A 20,854-nucleotide genomic window follows, 5' to 3' on the forward strand; every position below is an offset into this window, starting at 1 on the left:
CTTTCTTTCCTACCAGGATGTTTTCCTTAACTCTTGCAGAATTATGTAGCACACTGAGCGAATCACTCAGCAAAAAAGCATTGCTCCTGAAGACAAGCAACTACAAGAACATCTTGGAATTTGAGGTTTTTCTCCTCCTCTCCAGGCAGAACTGTTTAAACATATGATCTGACAATACCCCAAAGGCAGAGAACATGGAAAAATCACATATTCTGAAGTAAACCTTCCCTTACCTAATGAAACTTTATCCTGCTACAGCCCATGCAGAATAGGGCCCGGTGTCTTTGGTATCTTTCAAATTACATTTTCTTCCAGAAGAATGATTCTCTTTACCTTTTTTTCTCCTGAGAAGAGTAGCACAGCCTCAAACACTCTCTTCTGAGCTCAGTAATTACTTCATAAAAATATGATGGCAGTTTTCCTCCACTGGAATTAAACATATTTTTCAATTAAATGGGCATTATCTCATAAGTGTCTAAAAGTCAATGCTAAATGGTACTCGATCACATTTGAATTGTTTATGACAGACCAGACATTACACTGGACCCTAACAGGCAGTGTAATGTGTAGTGCTGAATTAAATGCAGTGAAAATGCTTCTGAAAAGTAATTCTGCATTGGCTTGTGGAATTTTCTGCCTCAGACCCTACATGTAATTTGGTAATTTATTTTTTGCAAAATACTCCAGTAAGTACAGACACAGTTGTTTTCACATGATAAACAGCTCATGAGGAGGGAGAAATATTCATGCAGAAGACAAGAGCAACAATGAAAAAATCAATGACTCAATAAAGCCTTGCTTAACTATTTTTTAAAAAAAACCCACAGACTTTAGTATTCTACCTCTCCAAGAAGAATTAGAGCAGACATAATTTTTTATTAAATATTTGAACATGAAGAGGATAGCAATCAATTGAAAAGGTTGTTGTAAACATGTTCCAAGCATTAAGAAGAAACATGAAAGAAATTAGAGTACAGGTGTTCCAGGTTCCAGTACAACTACCGGTATGAAAATGTTCATAGAAACATGCATATTAAAAAAAAAAAAAAAAAATATATATGTATATGTATATGTATATGTATATGTATATAAATGGCACTGGAACAGAAAAATTGTAACACAAAACCAAACCCTTGTGTGCAGCTGTGAAACATAGAGTTGCAGTTCATTCATTGAGGAAAACGATGTATGATGCCTGCAGCATTGAGGAAAAATATTTAATGCAACCACTTTTAAACATTTTGATGCCTCCTAACTATGTTAAGATTTTTCTTTTGGCACATAACTATCCATAAATGTGTTTTAACCTGGAGGGGACATGTGCAAAACTCCAGTGCCTTGGATGTGCTGAAGGATCTGGGTATGTTCTGCCTCCATTCCCTTCCAGCTTGGTCCTTTGTGTCACACCCTGAACCCACCTCCTTCAACCCCTCTCCTGCAATTTTAACACCTCTTCAGCTCTCTATTAACTCTTCAGCGTAACAATCTATGTTATTAGTATTACCAAAATGTACTTATAAATCCACATAAACATTTTTCTGCATCATGCCCAGCACATATCCTATACTGCCACAAACGGCAGCAGGAAATATTTTGCCCTGCTAGCATTGTTTCGTATTGTGCACCATTTATTCTAATTTTAAAATTCTTCTGCTACCTCATTTAGGGTTTCCTGTGCTGCACCTGTGTCACTCTCTGCCTGAACTGTGTGTGGAAGACTCTGTTAAGATTCACTGCTAGAGAATCTTAAAATATACTATAATTAAAGCTCACAGGCCATACTTGTTCTGAGAGAAAAAAACTAACAGAAGAAATTATATAAATCCTAAGGGACTTCTAAAGATTAGTGGTGAAAAACAAATCCGTGCTGAAGAAAGGGCAGAGGCAAACAAGAAAAGCAGAGTTCAGGGAGAAGCAAAAATATCAAAATGAGGTCATAATCAGAATGAGGTCATAATCCCACTTTGGGATACACAGATTCCTTTGCTTGACTGGCTTTGCAAAGAAGTAATGCAGGGATCAAGGACTGAACTGACATTACCCAAAATAATCAGCAGAATGTAAGTTTTTGTAAGCGTACAATAACAAGATGCACTAACACAAAATTAGATTTTTAATTGTCATGTTAACACACTGACTTTCAACATGTTTTTACCCTTAAATTTCTAGTGAGAACCTGTCAATAAACAGCTAAGAAAGACCTAAACAAATCTCCCCCCCCACCCCAAGAATGCTTATTGTGCCAAGATACTGTACAAATCTCAGAACAATTAATCAGATATTCAATTCCCCTTTAAAAAAATCACAAATTCTAGGGAAAATTTTAAGAACATGAGAGCAAGCAAGTATGGTATCTGTTAAAAATTAAAAAGTATATATTTGTCAGTTACTGGCTACGACATCTTAGGAAAAAACATTTCATGCAAATCCTGTATTAAATAACTCCTGTCTGTGAACATGATTACAGAAATCACTGAAAAATGTGTCTGTCTATCTGTCTATCTAATCTGTATCTGTATATATAAAACAAAAGTCTGGAAAATTTAATTAAAATCTTCCAAAGTATCACCAAAACTAAAAGTTCGTGAAAAACATTGGAGAGTGAACCTGCTAAAAGTGCTTTGCTAGTGGGCTTTTTATACTAGCAATACAATGGAAGAAACAGTAGCAAAGAGTAATCTGATGAAACTGTGTCCATGTTTTATAAAAATGGATACAAGAACAACAAAAATGTAGTATTTAAGGCAGTGAGCTAATTTGTTGCAGTGCCTTGTATTCCACACAGTCATTTTGTAATCTGGATGACCTAAAATAGATGCAGGAATGGAACTTTACAGGGAAATTATTTAATTTACTATTGCAGAAGAAGCTGCTGGAAAACTGATCATGCTCATAGGCACAGAAGCACTTTTCCATTCCTGGAAGACTATTGAAAAAAAAAAAAAAACCTGGAAAAGAAAGAATACAAGTTGTATCCATCAGCATGTGCCTAGGATTGATGTTGGGTGTGGTAGCATCTAAAATATCACTGCTAATCTAGAAATGAAATGTGTTAGTGAAATCTACATGTTTATTCAGGAAAATGATCATAATAGTGGAATATAAAAGGTACTTGAGCAACCAGAAATACGAGCATTCGTGCATATGGAATTCCTATCTCAAATAAGAAAAGGAAACACCCCTCCCTGGCCAAAATAACAGAGCAGATAAAAATCAGAGGGAACACGACTTTGAGGTAGTGACTCTGGGGCAGGTGACAGATAAAATAATGATATCGTAGGATCTTTCTGGGCCTCATGGAAGTCAAACGCGGCTCTGAGGTGGATATACACTTGTGAGGCATTTGGCTCCCAAGTCACTCTGCCAGTGCCATTCCATGGGCATCTAAAGGAAAGCCAACGCGCACAGCCAGATATCCTGCAATGAGAACTGCAAAACAATTGCTGGAAAAAACAAGCGCCGCGGCACTCATTTTAACTGCTTGTGAACTCCAAACCTGAGTATCTGAGAGGCACCCACTGCGGCCTTCAAACCCTGGACGGCTGTGCCCTCGAGCAGCGCCCAGGCGCGGAGGGAAGAGCGGGGTTCTGACAGCCCTTAGCTCGCCACGGCTCGCCCTGCACCTCGGGCAGGACAGGGATCCGAGTCCCGCTCCCCCACCGCCTCAGGCGCCACGGCTCCCCTCAGGCGCCCCCGGCCTCGCGCACCCTCCCGCGCGCGCACTGCGCATGCGCACCGTCGGGGGCGCGGCCAATGGTTTCTCCCCTCCCTGCCTGCCTGACTGCCCGCCCTGGCTCGGGAATATCCGGGACACCGCTCTGGGACAGCGTCCCGCCTGCCGCCGCACTGCGCAGGCGCAGCGGCGCCGGGCCGGGGAGGGGAGCGCGAAGGAGGAGCGGGAAGCGGGAGAAGCAAAAGTTGCCGTGAGGGCGGGGCCGTGTCGGAGACGCCGCCGGGAGGGGGCGGGAGAGGAGCTGCTTCAGGAGCCGCCGGTGAGCCGCGGGTCTTCGGGGAGCGAGCCGGGAGCGGGGTAGGGGATGAGCCGCGGGTGGGACGGGAGGTGGGGCAGGGGATGAGCAGCGGGCGGGGGTCGGCCCGGGCCAGGGGTCGGGCACCGCTGTGGCCGCGATGCCGAGGTGAGGACGGGGCGCGGAGTGCCGGGGGACAGGACCGCCGCCTCCTCGCGGCCGGCGGGGTGGCGGGGGTTAAATCCCTGCCGAGGCTGCGTGGGTGGGGGTCAGCGGCAGCTCCGGGGCTCGGCCGGCGCTGCCCCCGCGCGTTGTGTAAGCGGAGCGCGGACGGTGCGGCTCCGAGCGAGCCGCCGTGCGCGGTTAATGTTCAACGCGGCGCTCGCATGCCCACACCAGCGAGTTCTTGAGGAGTGTTTCCAGAGGCTGGCTGGAACAGGAAATGCCACTACAAGTAGTGTTGGAGCTGTTTGAAATTTAATCAGTTTGCGGCGTTTTGGAGGCAGAGTTGTTTGCTCTGCGTTCGTACAGATAGAGTTTCAGGGGCATGTGGGTAGATGCCACATGCCCCTTTGCAAATGTACGCAAATCACCTGCTTAGCATCTCTTCTAAGTTTACCTATATCCCTTACTTTGATTTTCAATGCAAATACTGTAAAATCAGCTTTTCAGAGGAACCATGACTTGTTCTCTCAACGTGTGCTTGTCCCTTCCCAGAATAAGTGTGAGTTTTACGTATCTCTACTTAGTGCTTTATTTTGCCCATGCAACCCCCACCGAAAACACCAAACACCAAACCACTTAAGCTTTCTTAACTTTGAAGCTAGTAGGATTATTTTAAGAACTGCAACTTAATCGTGCAAACAGTACTGTGCCTGATTGATGATGCAGTATCCCCTTCCACCCCAAGGCAATGGAAAATGCCTTGACTGATTTTATGATTACCTGGTCTTTTCTTGTGGAATGAAAGGGTGTTTTTTTGTGTCAAAATACTGAGACCTCATGCTATAATCTGACTATAAATTAGCCGTGTCAAATAGTAGATAATCCTTTCTTCCACTAACAAATTGTTGCAAAGTAAGAGGTACTTACTGCTTATTTTTTAAGTATCAAATTACTTGTATAAAAAGTTATTATTCTTGACCAGTGGGATGTTGACAGTAAAAACACAGAAAATATGCACTTGACTTTCATATCAAGCCTTGTTAGTGCAGAATCTTTTTTGTCCATACAGTGTGCATGATGTGGTACTGACAAAATTATTTGGGTGTGAGACCCAAAGGGTGTCAGGATATTGGCACTATCACATGTTTTGGTTATGCTCCTTTCCAAGGTATTGGTAGCAGCACTTTGTTGTTTTTCCTTGGTTAATGCCTCATGATAGAGTAAAACAGTTTAGTCACTGAGGAATGTAGTGATGGGAGCAAAACCCATTCACAGAATTCTTCAGAAATCTCATGTTTTAAGCAGATACAAATTGGAGTTTGTTGGGGTTAGTGATGTCGTGATGATGGCTTGAGGTTGGATCACCGTTTTAGATGTGTAGACTGAGTGAAATGTTTGTAGGAAAATTTTTACAGGACTTGTTCTAGGAGAAATATATGAAGTGTAGTGATTCAGACGTTCAAACTTTTTTTTGGTTGGTTGGTTTTTTTGGTCAAGCCTTTAAAATGTGTGGGCTTAAAGATTATGCTCACATTGCCATTCCTTGCAATTCCTGGTGACTTAAGAAATCAGCAAGCTTTTCAGGAAGGAGCAGAATTTGGTATTCTGATAATTTGTTAATGATCTAACATCTGCACAGATCAAACAACTGAAAGGCAAAGGCAATCAATCTGGGCAAATGTGAAATAGGCAAGCGTGAAAATTATTGCTGTAAAGATACGTTCTTTCTGAGGCTCAGGAAAGAGTACATTGTAGTCTTTGAATAAATAATGTGTAAAGCAGTAAGAAGACAGAGAAACAAAAATCTTCTCCGTAGTGTCAGTGTGATGATTCACTGTAAATGCTGGCCTGTGTCATAGGCTGGAAATTTGTGTTCTCCAAAATCTTTACTCAGAATTCCCATTGTTGCTATTTCTGAAGTCAGTTTCTCATTGTAATAGATGAGGGAGGCTGAGCTGTGAACCTGTTGTTTTAGTTTTGATGCAGACAGGAAAGTTTTTATTGGAACAGCTTAAAGCAAAAAATGGTACACTTATACAAAAGCCATCTGGGACAGCATCTACACTTCTGGCTGTCTGTCCTGCAAGGATACAGAGAAGTGTGACGTGCAGGAGCAGTGGTTTGGCATATGAGGAGCAGCTAAATAGGCAAGCGCTCAAGGAGAGACAATAGAGATCTTGAAAACAGAGCAAGTTCTGGGTTTAAAATCTTCAGGGATTGTTTGGAAAAATTTCTAGAGGAGATACCATCAAATACTCCTTTGGTCCTTTGGGAACTTATTGAGTCAGTGACCAAAGGAGAAAGAATGTGTCAGACCAATACCAGCCAGTGGTAATATACTGGTATTGGTCTTGTCTTTTAGTGTTCTTGTTTCTTCTTACGTGTATTGCAAGTAAGTGCTATTAATGAAGTTTTCCTCCCTCTCTGATGTTTAAAATAGTGAGAATTTGCATTCCTGTAGACATATTTCTGTGGCAACTTTTGAAGGGAATAGTATAATTTTCAAAGACTGGTCACTGCTAAAAGAATTCCATGTATCTTAGGGTGTGTGAGATCTGTTGACAAATACATTTCACAGGGGGCTAAAGGTGGAAGGGGACAGACTCTGTGTAGGGACCAAAAAAATTGTGATTTAGCCTCATTGAGGTGTGTGTAAGAGGTTGCTTTCAAATTTTGGTCTTTTTCTACATTTTTGAAGCAGCTGCACCGTTTATTTCTGCTTTCAAACAAAGGGAAAAATCACTGCAACCCCACACACTGTCACAATACAAATCAGATTTTTGTTCCATTGACAAAAAATGGTGATTTTAATGAAAACCCTTCACTCAAATTCTTGCAGTTGCAAGTCGTTGAATTTTTTGATGAATTTCATTCTTTTGAGGAGGGGAGAGTAACCCCAGTCCTAATAATGTTGGCTCATTGCAGAGATCTTTAGTAGTTTCCCATCATGGTTTTATTCTCTCATCGTGTATTTCAGCACTCTTCCTTCACAATTCTTGTTGTCTTGTGTCTAAATTCCTCAGTTACATCAGTTTAGGAGTTGATTTCCCAGAGCTGTCAGACTGTTGGGTGGGATTGCCAGGCTCAGCACAGAGGCATGAACTGAAGCAGAAGCAAAAAACTTGTGTGGCTTAAAAGCAACCCCAGCACTGGGCATGAGAAAGGTTTGCCGTTAGTAATCTGTGGAACACACTGAGAATAGTTGCAAAGTGAAGCCAAGAAGATGTAAATAACTGTTCTTCAGCCAAATTTCAGAGATAGAGGCAATCAACAACTTTTGAACTTATTGGCAGGTTTCCACTCAATTTGACAGAAGGGATAGAAGCCTCAAATATGATTATGTATTTAGAAAGTGCATGAAAAGAGGCAGCTGGCTGGAAGAGAGAGACCTTTTAAGATGATGTGAGGAGCAGAGGTGGCTTATGCCCCATGTGGGGAGAAAACTGTGAGAACTCAGCCATGAGACAGAAAATTATCAGGAGCCCAGGCACTGGCAGTTCCAGTGATCACAGAGCCAACTGTTTATCTCATCAGTTTTATCTAAAAGGATATCCAAGATGCTTAAACCCAAATGTGCTTGCACGAAGTGATTGTTTAGGCAAAATATCAGCTGCATTGCTTTCTAGGCTTCTTTAGTGACACTGCTTCTTAACACTGAGAAGTCCGTGCCAGTCACAGTTACGTGCTTGGGTGTACCAAGCAAGCAGGTGATAACGTGCAGTTCTGCTGACAAGTGGGTTTGTTGTTCTGCAAGCTATAAAGGCAAGTGCCAGAAATTTTTGACAGGCATGTGTTTTGTCCTGTAAGGCTGCACAACTAAGGGTAGCTAGGTGCTTCATGAGATCAGTGGTGGCTGAAGAACAGGGACTGAAAGTGGGCAAGGTGGAAGAAGTTAGGCTGGTAAATAGACGTTGGTTTGAGGGCTTACAGCCCTTATTTAGTGTCTTTGGTTGAGAACAGTTGTCCAAAATGAATTCCTGTAGTCTGAAGGGCAAGCCATGCACCTTAGTATTTGATGCAGTGGAGAAAAAAGGTGCAGTGGAACTTCTACATGTGAAAACTGTGCGATGAATGTGTTCTGCAGTATATCAGAGTAAGATTGTGTTATAGATGGAATTATTTGTACTCAAAATATTGTGGATGTGAAATTAAACAGGAAGAATTTTAATGCAGTGGGATGGTAACATCGCACTAATCTAGAAGCATTTTTTTGTTCAATTCTTGCAGTGAATCATTATAACTTTTCCTGAAATCCACCCCAACAGCTAAATGCTTGGTGTATGGAATGTTAGTTCTGGGGCATCCCTGAAATGCAAGAGAAAATTACTTCCTGCAAGTCCTTAGTAAATGAATGCTCTTTGTCATTATCTTCAGTTGTTCCGGATGAGCTCTTGTTTCCAAAACAGTGTGTGCATTTCTAATAAGATCTGAAACTGATACACATTTCCAGCTACATTTTCTTTCCCTTTCCTCTTTCTGAGTTTATTGGAGTGAACATAAAGAAAGCAAAACTGTTACATGATGTTCTGTCAAGGTCAGTTTGCAGTTAGATTTCAGACTCCTTGCTCAATGCTGCCACAAATCACACTTACTATCTCCAGTATTATTAAATCAAATTACTTACGGGTGAGATACAGTAACATCAGTAAACAAACAGAACCCATCTGATTATTCATGGGGCAAATGAGATTTTTGGTTACGTTCCAGTTATTAATTTTTTTTTTTTAATACAAGCAAGTACCAATATTTCTCTTAAATAAAGGGAAATGGTTTTAGGGGTGCAAGACTTCCTGCAGGTATTTTTGAAAGCTACATACCCCAGCTGTACAGTATTTGAGAGCTATAGAACTGTTTTGTGTGAATGTGGTGTTACTTGTTCTGAGCTGGGGAATGTTATCTTCCAATTTGTACTGTATTCCAACTACACAATTAATTTTTTGTTGTTTAATGCTTTTCATTAATATTTAAAAGTTTGCACAGTGGAAAGAATTGTAGTGAGAAGCTGCAAGTTTTGAAGTATACTGATATGTCTTTAGTATCACTCATGCTTTTTAAATCTAAGGTGAATATCTGAGTTGGAATGTGAGGCCCACATTTCAGCATTTTATTTTTTCTTCTTTCCCACAAATGCAACCCTAATTGCTTCGGTTTATTTCAATGTATTCTGTTCTGTGCCATTCCTTCAAATGTTTATGTGGGTGATGTAGTAATGCCAAAGCGACAGAATAATTCATTGTTGTGAGAGGATCACTGCTTGGGCTTGACATGTGATTGTGGGGATGTTCTGGAAATGGAGTCATTTAACCTTAAACATTCTCCTTCAACAATGAGAGAAACAGCTCTTATTGTTGGAAAATCTTGGAATAGTTTATTGAGGCAATGACCAGAATGTTCTTGCTATTACATGGTCTTTATATAAGCTGTTGCATGTTATGAGGAGAGCCTTTACAGCAATTTTGTTGTGGTCTTTAGAGATGCATAAAAAATCAGAAGATAATAAATTATGATTAAAAAATTAATTTTTCTGCCTTAAAAACAGTTTTTAGGTGGCAATTTTTTTCTTATCCCTTGGCCATTGCATCTGCCTTTAGATTAAGAGATTATTTTAGCCATGATCTCTTTTCTGATTTAGAAGGTCTTTAACATTTTGGAATTTTTAAAATAATTTCTGCTTTTTTCTTATTTCAGGCTCACTGGAAAGAGAATGAAATAAACATGGAGTCTTCTAAACTGGAATATATTTAATGGGTTACAGTTAGAAGTAAAAAGAAGATGGAACAAAATGAGAGAACAGGAGTATAACACCTGTCAAGAGTTTTCAATTTCTCTGATATATATTTGTAAACTTTCAATATAGTACAACTAATGGTTTATAGTAATACTTTATTGATATCCCTGGAAGAAGTCAGTTACTGTGCAAATTGCTTAATAAGAACTTTTATTCTAGCGACTTCTAAAATGTTTTAACCTTAACTGGACACCTTTATTTATATTTTTTTTAAAGACTGAGGGTTAAAACCTTTGTTCAGCTGTATGTTTACTGGGAGACTGATCCTGATGGATGGCTGACAGCTGCTCATGGAAAATGGACTTAATCCCATGGATTGTTACTCTTGCACAGAGTTGAATGGAATGCCATGACTTTAGAAATATTATTGTAGAACCACCTTCTTTGCCTTGCACCCATCATATCCTTAAATATTTAAACGTGAACATTGCAATTATAAACTCTAAAAAATAATGGCATGGGTGAAATTCTTAAGAAAACCTGGGGGTAACCTTGGAAAAGTTTATCAGCCTGGAAGTATCCTGTCCCTGGCCCCTACAAAAGGCTTATTAAATGAACCCGGACAAAACAGCTGCTTTCTTAATAGTGCTGTTCAGGTAAGAAAAAACTTCATCTATTAAACATTTTTTGAATAGACTTTCCTAAGTGTGTGTGAGAAATAAAAATAACAATTGTAGGCAGAAGACACTAAGTGAGGGTAATTTTATTCAGCATTTAATTTTAAGGCATTGAGAGTATTAAATACTTAATGTTGCACAGAATTTTATTTGCATGCACCAAGAATATTTGAAAAACTTTCCTTTTGTGTTTGAAAACGCAGGAGTCAAAACTTTAAAATTTCTGCTTGAATTTTAAAAGTAATGTTTCTGTCAAACTTGGCACTTTTATTACTTGTCAAAATTTACGTGACACTTTTTTATGTGGGGCAACCATTATGACTTGTATTGAGTAAGACACTATTTGTATTAAAATCTCATTTTCTCACAATTAGCATATGAGTCTATGATACTGGGGTATATGAGAATATGCACATATAGTGAAAGCTTAGATTCTAATCTTAAGAAAGATTTGTGGGATTAGAGTAGGAGATATACTTGATACCAAAGAAATATGACTTGGAATTCTCTTTATAAAAGGATACTTTTGTAATGCTCGGATCTTGGACATGAATGTTTTTAAATTGTACAGAATTATTTCTCAAGCTGGCAGAGGGATTAAAGATGTGTAGACTTCCTAAAAAAAATGGAAGGCTTAAAAATGGCATGGATTTACACCTAGGAGATGCAAGAGGTATAGCTATGGGGCATGTATGGTGTCTATATATATTTAAAATAAAAATTTAGTGTAGATTCAGTAGAGTGCTTGCTGTTTTGCATTCAGTTGGAGCAGCATGACCTATATTGTCTTGCAGTTCTGCTATTTTCACTTAGGTGCCCTAAAATTAAGCCCTGAGTGATTTTTAGTTCTAGTTTCAGACAATCCTACTACTTCACAACCCTCTGCTGTTTATCAAACAGTGGCGGATGGTTGGTGACTGCCCTTTTACAAGGAGCAATGTGTTGCTTTCTTTTCTTTTAACCTCTGCTCAACCTTCAGAACTGAGCTTTGGACTTTCGTTTTCAAATGCATCCTAATTCATTTTAGCTTTTATATTTATAGATAGGATACTTCTTCCCCTCTGGATTTGCAGCTGTTTTCTTACTGTGCCTATTGACAACTCATTTTTAGGGTTTTGTTTTTATTTTTTTAACGGGCAACTTTCTGAACTGCTTCACTTCATGTGTACACAAGCATTAGATATTGAAAGCAGCATAGTGTAGCCAAGCTATTATTACCTTTTTGCAAGGTATTAACACAAATAAGAGGTAGAAACATACCTGTTTAAGCATTATGATTATTTTGATCTGTGGAAAAACAAATGTATTTCAGCAATCATTTTAGTAAGAGTGTAATATAGGATATATTGTATAGAAGGTAATGTAAACTTGACTCTTATGTAGAGCTTTAAGAAAACTGCACAGAGTTTAGCTTACTGCTTGTTTCCTTGAGAGTTCCTTTTAGTTCTTTTTCCAAAATACATTGTTTCAAAAAGTTAAAAAGACAGATCTAAATTTTAAGTGGTGAATGTAGAACTTTCATTTCCACCTCCACAATTTACCAAGCTAACAGAAAAGGACCATAATTCTGTCAGCAATATTAGTACTTAAGTTGTATGTTATAGGAAATTAAAAGCCAATTAAAATCTTTGCTATGTTGTGTTAAATGAAGAACCTTTAGAATGCATCACTTATTTTCTCTGAAACTATTTTTATAGGTATTATGGCAACTTGACATATTTCGACGAAGTTTAAGAGGTTTAACTGGACACGTGTGTCAAGGAGATGCGTGCATATTTTGTGCTTTAAAGGTAAATAATAAATTCTGGAAGATCCATATTTCAAAATAAGGGAAAAGAATTTAAATTATTTTTATTAATTTGTGTCTGTATCATAGCTATGCCTGGGTGACCAAGTCATTCTTGTGTAAAGAAGCAATTTAGATTTAAGGACATTTTTAACAGATGTTTGTAAGAGTAATATTTTCTTGTATTTAAAGAAGAAATTTTCCATACCCCAATGTTAGTCTACCTAAACATAAGACTTCTGTAAGTTCAAATAATTTATATTGTCTTTTAAAATTTCTAGTTAGCCTCTCGGAGATATTTTTCTTCTATTTGCATATTTATGCTTTTGTTCTTTCCCGTAATGTTTGAATATAGGTGAAGTTTTTTTTCTTTACGCTAATTATATTAGTGTCTGATAAAGGGTAAAAATCCCAATGGAAAAAAAATGCATAAGGGTGGTTTTGTGTGCCAAGCACTTGATTTTCTTAGTGCATAAAGTGCTTAGCCATAGCTCAGGCACAGCAGTGTTTTCAGATTAAATCCTGCTTCTGTCTTGGGGTGATGGCTTTAGTTTAGGTTTTACATCACTTTAGATCACCTCCTAAAGCCATACACTACCTTCAGCTGCTTCACAAGACTGCTGTAACTTAGAATTTTGGAATTTTTTATTCTTTCAAGTATCTGGTTTTTGAGGGATTTGTTACTCCCATGATGCATCCTGTGTGATTGATCTCAATGGCTCACTGTGCCTGAATGTCCTGCATTGCCTGGACTGACATCTTTCCATTTTGATACATTCCCAAGAATACTGATAAGAAGTGGTATTTATGCCTGTCCTGGAGTTGGTTAGAAGGGGATTAGTTATTTTTTTAACAGTGTAGTTGGGATCTTTATCTCCATGTACTGACCTCAGAAGAGAGTGGTTAATTCATTTGGAAGTATCTGTCCTCAGCTGTTCTGTACACAACTGGTTTTGCTTTCTGGGCTCTTTAGAGATAGTGGTTGAGTAATTTTGTTTGTTTTGTTTGTTCAGAATCTTGGACATTTTAATTTTCATGCAATATATATGCTGGATGAGGATAAACAGTAACTTGTTCGTGACTTAGGTAGATTTTTATGGTTGGGTTGGCGTTCCTTTGTGGTCTTGGACTATTTTAATCCCTCTTATCTGTTCAACAATGAGGAAGAATATTTTATCTATGTCAGTCTCTCCTATAAACTAAAAGCTTAGCCAGTAAATTCTGGGACTTTGGCTATGCAGGCCACTAAACTGAGCATGCCTATCTGCACAACTGCTTATCTGTACTGAATTTTTTTAGCTGCATATATAAGGCTCTGTTACATACCAAAAAATGACCTAGCAGCCAAAATGAGAAGTGATAAATGTTTCCAAAGCACAGTTAAACTGTATCACCAAATCTGTTAAAAACTTCATTTTCAATGTATACATGGGGATAGTGGCTGAAATTTTTATCAGTAGTCCATGCATTTTGTTTTGAGAAGGAAGATTAAATATGTGACAGACTCCCTGGAATGCATCATGGTTAAAACACCACTTTTTGTTAGCACTGAAACTTTGCTTATCTGTTCCATCTTTGCCTTCTATCCAACAGATTTTGACCATAGGAAGCCTATGTGAAGAATGCATATCCTTATTTATATTTTACATGGCTTCTCCTGATTTGTCTTTAGTCTCTTCAGTTCTCCTTAAAGTTTGACTTAGAATTCTTGATAGTGGAATACACCTTTAAATATCTGCAAATATGTAATTAATTTAATAGCTTTTAACTTTCAGTTCTTTCAAAATCACCCTCCCTTACTTGCTAAATGATGAGCTCACTTGGATGTGTATTTCTGCCAAAAAGAAAAGTAGCAGCCAACTCTCTCTTCTGGGAAATGAATTAAAAACCAAGTGCAATTTATTATCATGTTCCAGAACTACAGATATTGAGCAGATCTCTTATATTGTCTGCGCTGGTTTGGCACTGAGCTAATTTCATAGCAAGGATTATGGGCATTCTATCTAATTTATGGGAGTCTTTGCATATCCGTAATGTTAATAAAGATACACTCCCTTCTGAAGTAGCAATGCAAATATGTCATTATTTAATGAATGATGGTGTAAAGCTAACCCAAGTAGTATTACATTATGCCCTAAGAAGTATACACCATCTGTAATTCTGAGATACATATGGATGAACTGCTATTCCAGTGGCCAAATTAAAAAATATGTATAATTACAGAATAGGGCTTGTGTTGCTTCTGGGAGCTCAGGTCAATCAGTTGTAATTTTATATCCTATATGTTGTTGTTCTACAGGTTAAGTGTTCAGTTCAGCACCATAATTTCTTACAGAGGAATCAGTTGCAGAACACAGAAACTAAATAACTTGAAGAGAAAGCTGTAACTTTGAAAGTTTCATGGGTCTATAAACATGATAAATATAAATATTTTACATGTTTATGCAAGAAATCATGTATTTGGGTAGAACTGCAGTGTCTAGGCAAGTGGCTAATGAAACTATGTAATTGCTTTTCTTCCTTAGGCAATCTTTTCACAATTCCAACACAGTCGAGAAAAAGCCCTCCCATCAGATAACATGAGACATGCCCTTGCAGAAAGCTTCAAGGATGAGCAGCGTTTCCAGCTTGGATTCATGGATGATGCAGCAGAATGCTTTGTAAGAGTTCTTCGTGAGAATTGAGTAGAATTGGGTTAGATTAGTGGTTTTGGTAGTCCCAGGCTCACAGGTAGGATTCAAATAACATAATACTGCTGACTTTCTTTATGCCAGTTAAGGGTGACAGACACAGGGAGTGTCAGGTAAGGGGGGTGGAGTACTCCTGCATTTGCTCCATACTCCCCTCCCTTAACTGTAGCTCAGGCAGAGCAGGAGGATGATGGACTCTGAGTCATTCTCAGAAGTATTTTGATGGAGAGAAAGGTTGTCTTCTCAGGAGGGGCACCTATGGGTTTCAATATATAGTCTGTTCCTCCAAGTATTCAATCATCAGCTGTTGGAATACATTGTGTTACAACTGGCCAGCTCATTGCTGAATTCTTCTGCAGAAGAAATTTCCATTTTCTTATCCAAGAGTGAATGAATACTTGAACTTGCTGTAGGTACTTTCTGCTTCAGTGAAGTGTCTTACTGAAAAACACAAGCCACTGCTGCGGCCTTTAAATGTGACTCCAGATGGCACAGAGCTCTGATAAAAGAACCTTCCTAAGAGGTTCTGTGTTAGACAATGAAAATGTTCACCATAAAACACCTACAGTATTACCCTTCAGACACGGATTTGAGGGGCAGAAGAAATGAGTGCTGCTTGAGCTACTTTCAGCTTTGGACATCCTTTAGAAGTATCCACAAATTAATTCCTACCTGCTAGATGCTTTTCCACATATGTGGGAAAATCCAGTGGAGAACTCCTGAAAGAGCCTGTTTGAGATCTTGCAGTCATGAAAGAGAGGCTCTTATTACTGCTTCATCTGTTCAAAATGCATATGGGACTCCTGAAATAATCATCTGTCTCATCTACCTGATTAGATTCACTTCTTCCCATTACCTCTGGTATTTTTGTCAAAAGGGGGGGAAAAATGGCCATGCTGTTTCAGGGAACAAATTCATTGCAATCACAGTACTTTTTGGAGCCAAGAGGCATAGTTGGAGTATTAAATTTTAGTGTTCTTCATGTGTTCTGACTTCATCAGTTCAGTTTACATATATATTATTACTTATTTCCAGGAGAATATCCTTGAGAGGATTCATTTCCACTTAGTGCCAAACAGTGAAACAGATATGTGCACTTCAAAATCCTGTATTTCTCATCAGAAGTTTGCTATGACGCTGTATGAGCAGGTCAGACCTTCATCTGATTGCTTTAATAAATACCTTGTTTTCTCTGTCCTGAGTAAATAAAAAAAAAAGTATTTATATTTTTGTAGTGTGTGTGTCGCAGCTGTGGAGCATCATCAGATCCGTTGCCTTTTACGGAATTTGTGCGTTACATTTCCACCACAGCCCTCTGGTGAGAGCTTTTATTCTCGTTACTCATTTTTCTATATACACCTGTCTAATAATATGCAAAGCATGCCAGAGAAATGCTGGAAGTGTTGAAAATGAATATTTTTTTGTTGTTGTTGCAACATTTTTGAGATACTGCCCAAAAAAAAAATTTGGATTTCAAAAGCAAGATGTAGAGGGAGTTTGACAAAAAAAATTTGTATTGCTACCTTTTTACCACAGTGTGTTTTCTTTTTAGTTATACAATATAGTTAATTGAGAGTTGACTGAAGTCTGTTAACTCTTAAGAAGGGAGATCCACAGTTATGTAAATTTTTTTTTAGTAATGAAGTAGAAAAAATGATGGAGCGGCATGAACGTCTCAAGCCAGAAATGTTCGCGGAATTGCTGCAGGCAGCAAATACTGCTGATGATTACAGAAAGTGTCCTGTAAGTAAACAAAAATGTTACATTACTTTAAGATTCAAGGGAGAACTTTTTAGGATATTAAATCAGGCTAGAAGTACTCCTCTAAAAGCAGGATTATGTGTTGCTTCTTCAGAGCAGTCAGCTTAGGGTAAGCAAAGCCCTTAAACTTACGTTTTATTTCTCCAGTTATAGAGATTTGTTTTAAGGTGGTGATTGGATATAGAAGTTAAGCTGTAGTCTTCATCAAAGTGTTTTTATGATGAAGAATGTTATCCTTAAAGAGTTAGAAATAACACCATAAATAATTTTAGAATTAGAAGACCATTGCAGAGTTGTTTTGTTGAATTAATTTTTGTCACCTTTGGACTTTCATTTTTAAAATGCTTTTGTTTTCCCTCCCATCATGGTTTTTGTTTCCTTTTTCTAGAGTAATTGTGGTCAAAAAATAAAAATTCGTCGTGTTCTTATGAATTGTCCTGAGATTGTCACCATTGGCTTAGTCTGGGATTCAGAGCACTCTGATCTGACAGAAGAAGTTATGCGGAATCTGGCAACACAACTATATCTTCCGGGGGTATCTGACCTAAAACTTACTCTTTGCTTTTTCTAGAATTTAATTTTACTTTTTATTTTATATATATGTAAGCACAAACAAAATAGAAGTATTCATATATATATTTTAAAAAGCACAACTTAACTTTATATAAAGTTTATATAATTATATAGAGTTTGTCTACTTTTATAATTCGTTATACTGCGCTGCTTGATGCAGTTTCTGTGAGAGGAAAAATTCCTGTCAGAAATGTATCTTTTGTGCCTAAGTACAATCACTAATGTAGGAGACTTCCTAGCTGAAAATCTAGGAATATAATTTTCAGTTTGAAATTTGTGCAATTATTGCAGAGCATCAATATTCTACTCCTTCAAATATGCAAAAAAGAAAAAAAGTTAAAATAAATGTTTTAAGTGCAAAAATGAGTATCTTTGCCAAAGAAAAATTGTATAATACAACAGGACATTAAATACCAATGTCAGCATTGGTATTTGCCAGCAGTAGGTCAGGAAATTGAGGCTAAGTGTTTTATACACGTTCTAAAATATGTAATCATTTCTACAGCTGTTTTATAGGGTTACAGATGAAAATGCCAAAAACAGTGAGCTTTTTCTTGTGGGAATGATTTGCTACACGAGCCGACATTACTGTGCCTTTGCCTTTCACACCAAGAGCTGCAAATGGGTGCTGTTTGATGATGCTAATGTAAAAGAGGTAAATATTGGGTTTTCTCCTACCAAATTTTGTGGTCTTTTCTTTTCTGGAGGGCATTCTTCTGACACCAGTGGTGAAGGAAGTCAAACCAACCTTTGTATTTTAACAGACCTTCAGTTTTATAAGTCAGTTTTCACAACCTTTAGAATTGTCTCCTCTACTTTATGGCTGTGCCATACAAACGGTGAAAGTTTCAGAATGTCCATACACTTGTCTATTGCAGAATTTGTACTTCTTTTAAAGAAAAAGAAGATACTGGCAGCTGTGTCCAGAGGGATGATGATATGATTGTTGGCCCTTGTAGTACTAGTTCTTTTTGTTGCAATTTATGTAAACCAGAGTGTTAAATTGTTGTATCTTCACGTACGTTTGACATTTTGTACCCATTGCTTAATAAATTCCTCTTTTCATATTTGGGTTCAGCATTGTTGATAAAGTTTTGGTGTTTTGTTTTGCTGTTTTTTTCTTAGATTGGAGCAAAATGGAAAGACGTGGTGTCCAGGTGCATTCGGTGTCACTTCCAGCCATTGCTGCTATTTTATGCTAACCCAGACGGCACAGCTGTCTCTCCAGAAGATGCACCAAAGCAGATTATTCACTGGTCTCAGTGCAAAGCAGCAGGAGGAAATGGGGAAGACTTGGGTAATTAGATGTATCTTATTTTTTAAAATAACAGTATCAGCTGTATTTCTGAAATGAGGATTATAAAGGAGAAGGTAATAATGGATTGGCTGCTTTGTTCTGAAATACTTTTAACAACCTTTATCTAAAAGATCTCAAAAGAAAAGAGATTAGTGTGTATACTCAATATTAGACCTGTTAAGAAGGGGATACAAATTGAGACTAATGGGTAATGGGGAAAAAAGATTTTTCTATTGTTTGTAACTACACACAACTTCATGCATTTCAGAAGAAAATTTTAGAATGCTTGTATACATGAATGTTTTAATGTGTGTATTGAAACATGTGAAATACCTTCTAGAAATTATATAAAAAGAAACTTTACTTAAGCTTCATGCAGTAGTGATATTTGAAGCATGTGTGTTTGTATATGTTTATATATATACACAGTTAGAGCACAGTTCAGAATTTTGGGAAAAATCACAAGGAGCTTCAGGAAACCTTTTTTCTCTCAGATACGTATATAAGAGGCGTCAGTATGTAAGCATCCAATCTTTTGGTTCTGTAGTTTGTACTGCTGTCTTGGGTTGTGTGTTTTTTAATTTAATGCTAAGCATAACTTACAAGTAACTTAAATAAAAGGCAAATTGAATTTGACATGTTACTCTTCACATCATATACAGCAATAGACTACTTGAGGGAGGAAAGAATTGAAACCCTTTTTCACTGCAGGCTACCACTATAAATATGGCAGTATATAAAATGTTACAGAACCTTATTACCTAGTATATTGAAATGTAGTGTGGGCTTTGGTGATGTTTCTCTTCCAGCTTTTTAATCCACAATTAAAAAACTGGGTTTTTTTGTTTTTTTTTTTTTTTTTAATTTAGGTATTGGAAATTTTATGTTAGGAAGCCTTTTATTTCTAAAGATAAATATGTTGTTTGACAGGATTTGAAAAGCATTCTGCTGTTAAATCAGACCATGTGAAAGAGAATGGAATTGGAGACTCCACTAATCAAAGGAGTAATAAAAAATTTCAGCCAGATAATCCAGCATTCAGTAGAAGCCATATTCAAGCAAGTGGTGGTAGAGGTCCAGGTATGTATTCCCTACTTCCACCCTCAAAAAACCCAAATCAGATATGTCTTACTACTAAATATTTCAATTGATAGCACTTCAGGTGGGTTCTAACCTTGGGACTAGAACTATTTTGAAAGGAAGAATTCCATCATTGACTTAAGTTACTCAAGAATTCATTCAATGTTTTAGTAATATCTGAATGTCTGTCATGGAATTTACAGTTCCAGAGAACTGTAAATGCAGAACATTTATTACCCTCATTATTTTTTAACTATACTGGCTTTTGAGGCCTTGATGCATTTCTCAAACATTATCAAGCTTCTCAGTAATGTCACTGATTAAAAGGCACATTAATGACTTGAGGCTGAGGTGTGGCTCTGGGGATCGCTGACTAGTTGAGGAACACTTTTTGCCAGTAGTGCTGTGAGATGCAGCATTATTTGTCATCCTTTATGTTAATGGACTTGATCTTGTGTTTGGAAAGAAATCTCATGTTCCTAATCTGTGTTAAAGAATTCGTTACTCACCTTAAGTTGTCCTGACACTAAAAACTACATCTTACTGTCCATGAGTATGTTTGTGTGTTTTGGTGATGAATGACTTTTGAGTAATGATGTTTAACAAGAAGTTACTGTTTGCAGCCAAATTAGGATACAATGAGCAAAAGGACAGGCTAAAGGACTTATCCAGAGAGTGTGCCCAGAAAGCTGCTGACATGAAAAACTTCACCTCTTTACGAAAAGATGTGGACAGAGGACCAAGGAGAGAATCTGGGAGACAAAGAGGTACATGTTAAAAATATAACAGGAGAATCAAGGGGTTAAATTGCTTTTAGTATCAATGCTGCTTGTGCAGAATTTTTTTTCTCCTTGTAAGAGAACACACTGTAAGATGAGAGTTTCCAAGTTTTCAGTATTGTGAAATAGGTATTGGATTTGTAGAGATATTGTAAGAGACATTAGACCTGTTACAATATCTGTTAAATGACTGCTTCCACCTTGGAAGTGTTCAAGGCCAGGTTGGACGGGGCTCTGAGCAACCTGGTGTGGTGGAAGGTGTCCCTGCCCATGGCAGGGCAGTTGGAACTCCAGTGATCGTTAAGGTCCATTCCAACACAAATAATTCTATGAAATATTAATGAGAACTT

General features: G+C 37.9%; 1 protein-coding gene across 4 annotated transcripts in view; it reads left to right on the forward strand.

Moving 5' to 3' along the window:
- The first annotated feature begins 3,841 nt into the window (after window positions 1-3,841).
- USP53 (ubiquitin specific peptidase 53) overlaps window positions 3,842-20,854 on the forward strand; it is a 28,987-nt gene continuing 11,974 nt past the window's right edge. For 2 of the 4 annotated variants that reach the window (XM_085057786.1, XM_085057788.1), the window contains exons 1-12: window positions 3,842-3,992; window positions 9,822-10,517; window positions 12,236-12,328; window positions 14,850-14,984; window positions 16,050-16,163; window positions 16,250-16,332; window positions 16,652-16,757; window positions 17,164-17,310; window positions 17,854-18,003; window positions 18,474-18,645; window positions 19,576-19,725; window positions 20,349-20,492. In XM_085057786.1, coding sequence (XP_084913912.1) covers window positions 10,374-10,517; window positions 12,236-12,328; window positions 14,850-14,984; window positions 16,050-16,163; window positions 16,250-16,332; window positions 16,652-16,757; window positions 17,164-17,310; window positions 17,854-18,003; window positions 18,474-18,645; window positions 19,576-19,725; window positions 20,349-20,492 — 1,438 coding nt within the window. In that variant the 5' untranslated portion in view covers window positions 3,842-3,992; window positions 9,822-10,373. Of the gene's footprint in view, window positions 3,993-4,150; window positions 4,423-9,821; window positions 10,518-12,235; window positions 12,329-14,849; window positions 14,985-16,049; window positions 16,164-16,249; window positions 16,333-16,651; window positions 16,758-17,163; window positions 17,311-17,853; window positions 18,004-18,473; window positions 18,646-19,575; window positions 19,726-20,348; window positions 20,493-20,854 lie in introns of those variants that run through there. The other 2 variants (XM_085057787.1, XM_085057789.1) reach the window with 2 other exon arrangements.

This window comes from Lichenostomus cassidix, chromosome 4 (genome assembly GCF_008360975.1).
Source record: "Lichenostomus cassidix isolate B80296 chromosome 4, HeHo_3.0, whole genome shotgun sequence".
Taxonomy (NCBI): domain Eukaryota; kingdom Metazoa; phylum Chordata; class Aves; order Passeriformes; family Meliphagidae; genus Lichenostomus; species Lichenostomus cassidix.